The sequence below is a fragment of the Nicotiana tomentosiformis genome, chromosome 3 (assembly GCF_000390325.3).
Source record: "Nicotiana tomentosiformis chromosome 3, ASM39032v3, whole genome shotgun sequence".
NCBI lineage: Eukaryota > Viridiplantae > Streptophyta > Magnoliopsida > Solanales > Solanaceae > Nicotiana > Nicotiana tomentosiformis.
Genome location: NC_090814.1, coordinates 115,795,915 through 115,807,990, shown reverse-complemented (window position 1 = coordinate 115,807,990; position 12,076 = coordinate 115,795,915). Strand labels below are relative to the sequence as shown.

Sequence of the window (12,076 nt, the reverse complement as noted above, 5' to 3'; positions counted from 1 at the left end):
GAGTCGTGAAGGGCAAGAACGGAGTGGGCATTTTGGTGGATAGGGAGTTCAGAGAGTCGGTGGTAGAGGTTAGGCGGGTGAATGATAGATTGATGGCGATTAAGGTAGTAGTTAGAGGGAGCACTCTGAATGTCATTAGCGCTTACGCGCCGCAAACGGGCTTGGACGAGGAGGTTAAAAGGCGCTTCTGGGAGATGCTGGATGAGGTGGTGCGGGGTATTTCGCCCACGGAGAAGCTATTCATAGGAGGGAATTTCAATGGTCATATTGGGTCGTCTGTTGGTGGCTATGGTGAGGTGCACGGTGGCTTCGGCTTTGGTGATAGGAACGGGGGTGGTACCTCACTGTTGGATTTCGCTAGAGCTTTTGAGTTGGTGATCGTGAACTCTATGTTTCCGAAGAGGGAGGAACATTTGGTTACTTTTTGGAGCATGGTGGCTAAGACTCAGATTGACTATCTCCTACTCAGGAGGTGCGATAGGGGGTTGTGCGAGGATTGCAAGGTGATCCCGAGTGAGAACCTCGCAACTCAACATAGACTCCTGGTGATGGACGTCGGTATCTTGATGAAGAGGAAGAAGAGGTTTGTATTGGGTCAGTTGAGGATCAGGTGGGGATCTTTGTCCAAGTATAATGCGCGGGAGTTGGAGGGACGACTGACGACTATGGGTGCCTGGAAGAGTGGTGGGGACGCTAGTGCTATGTGGATGGCGACGTCAGACTGTATAAGGGAGGCAGCGAGAGAAGTGTTGGGAGTTTCAAAAGGTTACTCTGGCGGACACCGAGGCAACTGGTGGTGGAATGACGTGGTCCAAGGTAAAGTGGAAGCCAAGAAAGCGGCTTACATTAAGTTAGTAGAGAGCATCGACGAGGATCAGAGGAGAGCGAACAGAGAAAGATATAAGGAGGGTAGGAAGGAGGCGAAATTAGCGGTCACAAAGGCTAAGACTGCTGCATTTGGTCAGCTGTATGAGGAACTTGGGGGCAAAGGTGGGGACAAGAAGTTATTTCGGTTGGCCAAATCGAGAGAGAAGAAGGCTCGTGACCTGGATCAAGTGAGGTGTATCAAAGACGAGGACGGTCGAGTATTGATGGAAGAGGCGCAGATTAGGCAAATATGGCAGTCGTACTTTCATAAACTTCTGAATGAAGAGGGGGGTGAAAACATCATGTTATGGCAATTGGGGCACTCCGAGAGCCACCACGACTTTAGGTATTGTAGGCGTATTAAGGTTGAGGAGGTCGTGCGTGCAATGGGTAAGATGAGTCGGGGCAAAGCGACTGGACCAGACGAGATTCCAGTAGAGTTTTGGAGATATGCGGGTAGAGCAGGCTTGGAGTGACTGACTGAGTTGTTTAATGTTATCTTCAGGACGAAGAGGATGCCTGATGAGTGACGGTGGAGTACAATAGTTCCAGTGTACAAGAACAAAGGTGATATCCAAAATTGTAACAACTATAGGAGTATCAAGTTATTAAGTCATACCATGAAAGTTTGGGAGAGGGTAGTGGAAGGGAGGACAAGAAGGCGGTGTCTATATCGAAAAACCAGTTCGGGTTCATGCCGCGTCGTTCTACTACGGAAGTTATCTACCTTATCAGGAGGTTGGTGGAACAATACAGGGATAGGAAGAGGGATTTGCATATGGTGTTTATTGACCTAGAGAAGGTATATGACAAGGTCCCCAGGGACGTCCTTTGGAGGAGTCTAGAGGTGAAAGGTGTGTCGGTGACTTACATTAGGGCGATAAAGGATATGTATGATGGAGCTATGACACGGGTTAGGACTGTAGGAGGTGACTCAGAGCCTTTTCCGGTGGTTATGGGGCTACACCAAGGATCTGCGCTCAGCCCGTTCTTATTTGCCATGGCGATGGACGCACTGACACACCATATCCAAGGAGAGGTGCCATGGTGTATGTTGTTCGCTGATGATATAGTTCTGATTGATGAGATGCGAGACGGCGTTAATGGGAGACTGGAGGTATGGAGGCAGGCCCTGGAGTCTAAAGGTTTCAAGTTGAGTAGGACTAAGACGGAATATGTGGAATGTAAGTTCAGCGACGTGACGGGGGAAGCAGATGTAGAAGTCAGGCTTAACTCACAGGTCATCCTCAAGAGAGAAAGTTTTAAGTACTTAGGGTTAATTATCCAGGGAGATGGGGAGATCGACGGGGATGTTACACACTGTATTGGGGTGGGGTGGATGAAATGGAGGTTAGCGTCTGGAGTCCTGTATGACAAGAATGTGCCACCGAAACTCAAAGGTAAGTTCTATAGAGCGGTGGTTAGACCGACGATGTTGTATGGGGCTGAGTGTTAGCCAGTCAAGAATTCACATATCCAGAAGATGAAAGTAGCAGAAATCAGGATGTTGAGATGGATGAGTGGGCACACTAGGCTGGATAAGATTAGGAATGAAGATATTTGGGAGAGGGTGGGTGTGGCTCCGGTGGACGACAAGATGTGGAAAGCGTGACTTAGATGGTTCGGACACGTGCAAGGAGAAGCCTAGATGCCCCGGTTAGGAGGTGTGAGCGGTTGGCTTTGTCAGGTATGAGAAGAGGTAGAGGGCGGCCCAAGAAGTATTGGGGCGAGGTGATCATACAGGACATGGCGCGGCTCCAGATTTTCGAGGACATGGCAATTGATAGGAAGGTGCGGAGATCGAGCATTAGGGTTGTAAGTTAAAGGGTAGTCGAGCGGTTTTCCTCTTTGTCCCGGTTTCCCTCTTTGTACCGACGAGTATGATAGTGTTTTGTCTAGCACTGCTAGCGATTTATGTTGTGTTTCACACTTTTGCATAATATTTGTGTTACTGCTTTTCCATTTATTTGTTGCCTCTCACGTTGCTGTTTTTTTGGGTTTTGTTGTCACAGATCTATTGTCTCTGAGCCGAGGGTCTCCCGGAAACAGCCTCTCTACCCCTCTGGGGTAGGGGTAAAGTCTGCGTACACTCTACCCTCCCCAAACTCCACTAGTGTAATTTTACTGGTTTTTGTTGTTGTTGTTGTTGTTGTTGCTAGGGGCGATAATATATTTAATACTTCCTCCGTTCACTTTTACTTGTCCACTATGGACTTTGCACACTCCTTAAGAAATAATAAATGAAGTGCATAATTTACCATGATACTCATATTAATTGATGCATGTTTTTAATGAATTTGAGAAAATGATTTAAAATTAGTAATTAATATTGTGGGTATAATAGGAAAAAAGAAATTGCCTTCTCTTTATATACTAAAAGTGATAAGTAAAAGTGAAAATCTATTTTTAAAATACTGTACGAGTAAAAGTGAACGGAGGGAGTAATATATGATTATGTGAAAAATAGTTATTGCTTCGTATTATGCAAAATGGCTACAAAATTTCGAACCGCATCTAAATAATCATTATGCTTCTAATTGATGTACAACACTAATAGCTCATTCTTTAATGATGAGTGGGAAATGCAAGAAATCCTTCCCAAGGAAATATAAGAATTGTGATAAACCCCAAACGGTTTCCATGATTATATGTTGTTTGTCCCAATATCAAGAGATCAATTAGTTACTGTTTGTATGAAAACTCTTTCTGCATTTATCTTTGGGATAGATTTGTAATATACAGATAAATTAATGTCAACCAAAAACGACGCTACAACATACAAAAAAACTGCCTTGAAAAAAATGTTCTGATGATAAACATATACTCCAAGTTTTATATCAAATCACCTATACACAAAAATAGTTATGTAAAACCTTTTAACTTACTGTGGCTATTAAGTCTACCGTTATTATGAACTTGCACCCGTAATCTGTGCAGGATCAATCACAATTCCACGAATTTGTTTTCGTCTTCGTAAAAAGCTTCTACCAGAAGTAGCTGCTGGAGGATCTCTTAGTTGAACATGAGCTGGTATTGGCATGTCTTGTGAGTGACCAGAAACACAGAGTGAACCAGAATCATCTTGTTCCCAGTACACTTCTACCATAGTACCTATAGGATTCTCAGCAGATTCTGTTCCTGGGACTTTCACAAATCTTGCTCCTATAGGTATCTGAATAGTCAAATCCACAAATGAAAAACTTGTGTTACTCATTTCACAGTGAGTAGAATTACAGATGCAATTTTATCACGAAGAATATGATAATCAACTTACTTGAAGTGAGAGCCCAGAATTCAAAGTAAGAGTCGCGAAGCTTCCTTCAGCAACATCTTCCAGTTCTGCCTGTCTAGCAATGTTTAGAAAAACTTCTTCAAGAGTTGTAAGACCAAGCTGGATATCTGTAATGCCAAATTCCTTCTCTCTATCTTGAAGCTCAGCAAAGAAGTCCTGATTGAGAGTAAAAGTCAATGATCATAGAATGAGCTAAAAGCCCAAAACTCGTGTGCTTATTCCACAATAAAGTTGCAAGAAACTAATATAATCTTAAACTAATCTAATCTCATAGTCGCTTCAAAGATATTACCGTTAACAGCTTCTCCTTGTCATGGGGAATAATAAAGGTTAAAAAGGACTTGTTTTCCTCTTTAGGCACCACATCCAAGCGCTGTGGACATAATTTGCAAATCAAAACCAGTTCATTTAACAGTTTCAGAAAAGAACGGGAAAAAGTAAAGGCATCTTTGTCATACACTTTTAAAGAACTGTTTCACAGCTTCAGGTTGAGATGTACTCAAAGTATCTCCTCTTTCAGGAGTCCCATTTGTCCCACCAGAAAAGCTTACATTAGCAATGAAACCAGTTCCAAACCTTGATTTCAATCTTATTGAAGTTCCAATGCAACGAAGTCTACCCTTTGCCATGATACCAACACGGTCACTTAAGATGTCAGCTTCTTCCATTGAGTGAGTGGTCAGTATAATGGCACGCCCTTTTTTTGCATCCTCAATTATGTCCCAGACATGTCTTCTAGTTATTGGATCCATACCAGTAGTCTATGAGGGTTTTCATGTTTTAAAGAAGAGAATGTCATGATAAATTTCTTTTTGGATAATTCTCATAACATCAGGAGAAAACATATTTTCCAAAACCTACCGGTTCATCCAAAATGAGCAATTTTGGTTCACCAATAAGTGCTATAGCAACACTGAGGCGTCGTTTCATTCCTCCACTGTAATTACCAGCTCTCATTCTGGCTGCATCTGTGAGTTTTACCTCGGCTAGTGACTTCTCTACGACCTGTGATTTGATCGAAATATTGGTTAAGCAGGATTTATAATCGGCTCAATTAGTCGGTGGTTTAGCATGTTCATAAGATCTTTAGATAGGTACAAAAGGCTAGACAAAGATTAGGTTTATATGCTCTCACCTCTTTTACTAAAGCAGGGGATAGACCTTTAATGCTGGCAAAAAGATGAAGGTGTTCTTGACCGGACAATGCATCCCAAAGAATATCAAACTATAAAATGACAAAAATGAATGGATTTGTTTTAAGCAAACACATATTGCTAGGATAGAGTATTAGTGAGATCCATGAAAGATTTGCAAATAGAAACATATAAAGATAATAATAGTCACCTGGGGACAAACTCCTATCATCCTTCGAATATTTGACATGCCCGTAGAGCTTCTTATGGACTGACCATATACTAGTGCTGTTAAAAGCAACTTCTTGTTACACACAAGCAATTTGCAATGAGCATAGAATTTCTTTTTGTGAAACTGAAAACAATATTACCATCTCCTGCGGTAACAGGTGTAATCCCAGTCAAACAATTAATAGCAGTAGTTTTTCCAGCTCCGTTCGGCCCAAGAAGACAAAATAGCTGATCCTTTGCAAGATTCACCCATAAGCCCTGCAATATTGACTCCAAAAAATGAGATGCAGATGCAGCTACGGTAAAGGTGTAAGATCTCCGGAGTATTATTAAATATAGATGCTAGTTTCTTGTAACTTTTTTTTCTTTTGAAATGTGGACTTCTCATCTTCCATAGGCTACTCTTACATAACATGTAAAACGCGTACTAACGCAGACTTCACAGGAATGTTGATTTGAATAAATTGCCGAGGAAATCAGAAGAAGTTGCAAGAGAAATAAAAACCAAATTTTGAGGTAAGTGTCAACGAGCTAGATTAAATGCTCGACTCCTATCTGAACACAGAAACTGTATCTACTGATGAGTTACGTTTGCACAAGGAAAGCAGCTACTGTTATTTTCTCCTAGACCAATAGATAAAATACCTTGAGGGCATGATAAGGAGATTTCCTTTGGCACTTACAGCAGCCCATCTTTGTTGTTCCAGGAAATATCTTTACAAGGCCATGTAGTTGAACTGCAATATCAGAATCAACTTCACCTTGCGTAGCTTGGTGTTTAACAATGTTCTCTTCTTCAAGAACATCTTCATCATCGGGTATAATACTATCCAGGGGTGGCACTGAACCTGTGCAGCTACAAATACCCCCCTCTGAACACAAAAACAACAGCCTCAAGGTTTTGTCACAGCACGATCGTTATTAGTACTAATAAATTTTGCTTTACCTTTCACCTTATTTCCACCTTTGCCTGTCCAGTAGCCAGGATTCAAGAAGTAGAACATTGATTTTCTCACACCAGAAATATTCGGAATTATGTTGTCCAAGTAAATAGCAAGAACAAACCACAGAAAGAATGTTGACATGAGCCATAAGTAAATCTCATTCTGTTAACAGAAACAACAGATAATGGGCCTATGTTATATGCGAGATGACTGTATGCGACTGAAAGCAGTATCGCACTACGAAAGAAACAAAGACCCAGAGTCTCTCCTCCCTCCCTCCATAACTCATTCGCTCCTCTCATTCAAACTCACGGAGTTGTAGCAGTGATGAGAAGTGAACACGAAGTAGCTACTGAAATCATTTACGAGCAAACAAATACCTCTCTCTAAATACTGTACCTCCTCTCCAACATCAAGAAAATTGGAAATTAAAAGAGAAAGCCCTAGTGTTGTGGTAGGTGTCTTACCATAGTTATTACACACTCTGTATCATTAAAAGCACATTTTGTCCTACCACTCCAGCTAACACCAGGATCTTCAGGAGTGGCAGTTGCATCAGCAAGTAACTGAAGACCTTGAGCAAGAAGATCTGGTGGGAACAATGACCAAATGATCCTATAAGATTTGGAATATTTTTTGCTGTAGGGAAATCCAAATGCTGTTACAAGCTGGAAAAAAAAATGGAAGATGAGAAATACGTTATCCCACTGAGTCAGTAATGGATGGTAATCAATTCAAAGATAAGCACTTGCCTGAGTCATGAAACCGACAATAAATGTGAAGAAACCCACAGTTGTTGTTGAAGATGATTTGCTAATAAAAGCAGACAGCATGAATGCAAAACCAATCTGGCAACAGGTGCAGAAATTCTATATCAGTGGACTTGAAATATTAAACTAGTTTGCCTCATTAGAAGTTGCAACTGAATGCAGATTGTATTTGGTGAAAGTGTTAAATTGAATGGTGGAGTCGAACCATATTAAGCTGGAAAAGGAAAAAAAGGAGAAACACGACGGCGAAGCTGTTGTTCAAGAAAAACTCAAATTGAAACATCATCCCAAAGAGAACAATGAGAAGAGAGGAGAGAAGTGTGATGAATCCCTCCCAAGTGAACCATGACAACCAATAGGCAGTATCATAGAGACCCATCATAGTCATTGCCTGTAAGACAAAATGTGACATTTAGAAAACGTAATATCTTCCATGAAGTAGAAGAATGATATTATCTCTTACAAAAATGCAAGAGAGGTGATACCTGCCGAAGTTTGAGCTCCTTTTCAATGATCAAAACATTGATTTGGAATACAAAGCCAAACATAGCAACCGCCAAGAAAAAGGTAGGTCCAACAGTACCCAAGGCAGAAAAAACTTCAAAAGCAGGATGTGCAAATTCTTTGAAACTGACAACCCAACTGAAGTTTGGATCTGAAAATGTACATAACCGTAGGACAATAGTGAGCTTAGGAAAACCATCACAATCCATTTACCGGATCATAGCCAGTAGTAAATGTCATACTTATATACCTCCAATCAGAGATCTTGCAATTTCACGTTCTGCTGCCAATTGAAGTGGGATTTGGAACTTAAAAGTTGGATCTTCAAAGACTCCTCGTTTGACAACTGGAGTGGAGTTTGTCTGTATGCCATAACTGATTATGCTAGCATTCCTTTCAACAAAGTGCAGAGCTCCAGCACAACGCAAAGGGTTCTTGAAAAGCCATTCATCCACTTCATCTCGTGTTCTAAATGACAGAACCTGCAGAAAAGAAGGCATAGTATGATAACTCAATGTTCCAACAAAGACTTCGATTTGACATACTAAACTAAGGAATGAACCAAATTATAGGAACCATTCATGATATATAGTGGTAAACAGGACATTGGCACACTCAAAGGAGGACAGCAAGATCTATCTTAATGGTGTTAAAATGGTGATTGGCACACCCAAAGGAGGACAGCAAGATCCATCTTCTATGGAATTAAAAATGGTGCATAAATTCAGGATTTATCAATGCAATTCTTAAACTAGATTTTGTACTGGTTGTTAATATGTTGAAAGGAGTCGCACCACCTCCATGACGATAGAGAAAGCTGATAGTGAACACTAGACAGATTCTTGGGAAAGGAAACATAAAAATGGTTCATTTTAGGGAGGCAAATTGTGAAACAGATGATTTGGCAAAATGGGTGACTGCATTTCCAGATTCAACCATGTTTTTCGAGATAGAAGATCTGCCAACAGAAGTTAGTGACGGTTTAAGTTGGAGAAGATACAGATAGGTAACTTCAGACAAAGCAGTGACGGTTTAAGTTGGAGAAGATACAGATGGGTAACTTCAGACAAAGCAAACAAATTCAAATTTTGATAAGGAAGTTTCAGCTGCATTTTTTAACCTTATCAACTTGTAAAGGACAGGAGTCCTCTCGTCTTCCTTTATTTTAGCTCAGGCAATCTTTTTGTTAAGCATATGTAAAAGACTGGGAATGTCCATTCTTTTCAAGGGGAATCCCCTTTGCATACTCTCATGCAGTAGAAGCACATTACCAATATCATTCATGCACACCATGTGTCAGGTAAGGAAATGGAAAGGTCCACTTCTCATATAAGCGATAAGATCATGTCTCCCTACTTCATATATTTAGTCAATGCCAAATCATCCGCTACCACATGACGAATTAACATGAAAAAAAAACATAAGTAAAGAACAAGTTGACTTGTTATTTCCATGGTGTGCCAGACTTATTACATGGAGAGAGCAGCAGCATTTAGGGCAAGCATGAAATATCTGTAAATTTATTTTCTGAAAGTATGAATAGGGGAAAGCAGATCTATTGCTAGCAAACAAACTGTACTATCTCATATTAACGGAAAATTTAAGTTACAAGATGACAAAAGTAACTTCATTTGGGCTGATGATTATCAGAATTTCTTCCCTCACAAGAATTTTCAAATAAAATAAGAAGCATAGAAATCAGACAAGGGAAAAACACAAGGAAGACACAAACCGCAGAAGCTATATGTGTTATACTTAGTAACAAAGAAAATCACATTAGAAAAAGTAGACAATAAGTAGCAACCATACAGGATAATTGTAAAAGTTCTCATTGACAGCAAATATTTTTCTTTTTGAAAAGGTTTTCAATGAAGTGGGTAAGAACATTGAAGTTTCAGCTTCAAATCTGAGCGGAGATAAAAAAATACTAGGTGATTTATTCACATATGTCCAAGCCTTGGTGGACAAAGTTACCTAGTACATGTTGTTGTCGGGAGGTGACAAGTATTCAAAGTGCGCGCAAGCTGGTCCGGACACCACGGTTATCAAAAAAAAAAATTGAAAAAGGTAATTTCACCATGGAGTTATTTAAGTGTTTTTGAATAAGTTCAACAGCTCTAACAACACATTGTATCCAACTCCAATTTATACACACTTATTAGTAACAACTCATATAAGATTCACACGATAATAAAAAGAAACAGAGAAACAAAAACTCGAACTCAAACTTAAACTCAAGTCAATCCCAAATTACAACCATTTTGCAAAACATATGTCAGTTCAATATCAAAATGTAAAGGTAGATTCGGAAAATAACAAGTTAAGTAGGAGTAATATATACCTTAGAGGTAGGAATAGAGCGGCCAGGATTATTGGCCATAATTCTGCTCGCAATCTGCCCGATTTTAGGACTCTGAGAACCACTCCAAACAAAATCATAGCAGGGGAGACGGATGAAGTTCTTTTGCTCACACGGCGGGATTGGCGGCGACACTAACGGTTGTGGGTCCCGCACGTTCTCGTAAGAGGAGGAAGAAGAGAAGCGAGCTTCTATAGCTTTTTGGATTATAAAAAGAAGGAAGATCAAGAAGAGGGATGAGAATAACTGAAGGAATGTAGCTCTCTTGTTCCTCCATGCCACTATAAAATTCTTCTTTAATAAAGCTTTGTACTGCTGTTTTAGCAATGGGAATCCCCTCTCCAGTTCCATTGGCTTTAACCAAAGTTTCAGCAGTTTTGGAAGAGAAAGGAAGTTAGTTGATTCACTTTATATCTAAGACAAAAAAAAAAATGAAGGCGCGTCTTTTCCAGATAATTTTTGTGTTTTTAGTAATTGCCCCTTGGTTTTTTGTTAATTGACGATACATGCCACGGAATCTTAATCCAATAAAACAGAAGGTTGCAAGGTCAAAAATGGATTAGGGTGTTGAGGAGTTTTCCTTGTTTGCGGAGATAGTTTTTATCAATTAAGTTTTGAGAAAGCAACTAATAAGTGCATACTTTTAAGCAATGATGATTCCAAGATCTGATAGTCTATAGCTGTCACAATATAACGATCTCAGAATTTGTCCTTTTCAGTTCATTATTATTAAAATTATTATTACTTACATGTTATAATTATAACTTTAAGATTTTATATTTATTTTATCTATGTTTACCCTTTGAAACTCTACGTAGTTGATCTGTGAATCAAATTACTCTTAAATTATTATCTTTATATTTTTAAAAATTATCATTAATATAATATATGAGTTAAATTAACATTTTAAAGCTCTTTGTTCATTCTAATACTGTCAAAATAATGAAGTGCACGGAGATTTTAGCCTGGTATTAAAATTTTGGCATGGTTTCATGGAACACTAAATGAATTAAAAAGACAAAATAGTCTAATCATTATATTATTCCTCTGCGTTGCTTGTCAAAATCTTGATCACAATTATTATTAGTATTACATTTTTGGAAGAGCTAGCAATTTCTAATTTTCTAATTGGAGAAAAAAGATCACGTTGATCGCCGCAACACATTCCCCCATAAGTGAACCAAGCATTCACATCGTGATCTTCACGTTGATCTAAGGATTTTGTGATAGTTAAGTGTAGTACAATTACTTTTGTTCGTAGGGAGGGACAACATAGTCATTTGTTATTATGTCGTGGAGGGCACTTTGGGGTTTGAACATATCACAGGCGCACTCCATAGTCACATATTCGGGATTTCGTCCATTATTGAATTGAATTGAAATTTTAATTTAATTATCTGTCAAACTCTTGTCACTTAAAACGGAAAAAATAACATGGATTTCAAAATTTTCAGAAAGATCTACACCGGTAAAGAGATATAGGAAAATTTCAACGGATTTCTCAATTGGTACAGGAAGTTTGTTGAGAATTTCCTGTTACGTGGGTAGCAAGCCAACCTTTTGAAAGCATCGTTGATTTTGTTTTTATTTTTTGCAATAGTAGCATGTTCTGTTACCCGTTACGCAGAAACTGTAAAAATCAATTGCGATATTAGACCACATTCTCCAACTGTGAAATGAAACTCATGATTTTTGATCGGATTGTGGCAAATGGAAATGCTCTTGAAAAGAATAACATCAGCCGATTTGGTCCTTTCTGTTCTTTAATGATTTAATTAGCAAGTTAACATTATTCTAGAACCGAGGATTTTTACCTTCATAAGGTAGGGGTAAGGTCTGCGTACACATTACCCTCTCCAGACGCATTTGTGAAATTTCATTTGATTTGTTATTGTTGTTGTTGTTTGTTAGCGGGTTAATATTGTTAGTTAATTCATGAGACCATTAGTATAAGGAATTATTTGCTTAAGAGTCAA

General features: G+C 39.2%; 2 protein-coding genes across 2 annotated transcripts; one reads left to right on the top strand and one right to left on the bottom strand.

The window, feature by feature from the left end:
* The first annotated feature begins 92 nt into the window (after nt 1-92).
* Nucleotides 93-1,343, top strand: LOC138908373 (uncharacterized). The gene has a single exon (XM_070199035.1). The coding sequence runs from the start codon at nt 93-95 to the stop codon at nt 1,341-1,343; it is 1,251 nt and encodes a 416-aa protein (XP_070055136.1).
* Nucleotides 1,344-3,644: 2,301 nt separating this feature from the next.
* On the bottom strand, nt 3,645-10,523 carry LOC104108099 (ABC transporter A family member 2). The gene is made up of 16 exons (XM_009617073.4): nt 10,083-10,523; nt 7,992-8,223; nt 7,723-7,892; nt 7,443-7,628; nt 7,220-7,315; nt 6,935-7,135; nt 6,470-6,629; nt 6,169-6,395; nt 5,664-5,781; nt 5,504-5,580; nt 5,295-5,384; nt 5,021-5,164; nt 4,618-4,920; nt 4,452-4,532; nt 4,142-4,315; nt 3,645-4,039 (listed from the first exon to the last, which is right to left on the bottom strand). Exons 1-16 carry the CDS (start codon nt 10,449-10,451, stop codon nt 3,776-3,778), a joined length of 2,892 nt encoding a protein of 963 aa, XP_009615368.1. The 5' UTR covers nt 10,452-10,523; the 3' UTR covers nt 3,645-3,775.
* Nucleotides 10,524-12,076: the final 1,553 nt, after the last annotated feature.

Coding starts and splice junctions, on each gene's coding strand:
- LOC138908373 (XM_070199035.1), top strand. CDS start 93: ATGGCGATTAAGGTAGTAGTTAGAGGGAGCACTCTGAATGTCATTAGC.
- LOC104108099 (XM_009617073.4), bottom strand. CDS start 10,451: ATGGAACTGGAGAGGGGATTCCCATTGCTAAAACAGCAGTACAAAGCT. Junction 6,630..6,934: donor CAGAGTGTGTAATAACTATG/GTAAGACACCTA, acceptor TTCTGTTAACAG/AATGAGATTTACTTATGGCT. Junction 5,581..5,663: donor ACCTGTTACCGCAGGAGATG/GTAATATTGTTT, acceptor TGCTTTTAACAG/CACTAGTATATGGTCAGTCC.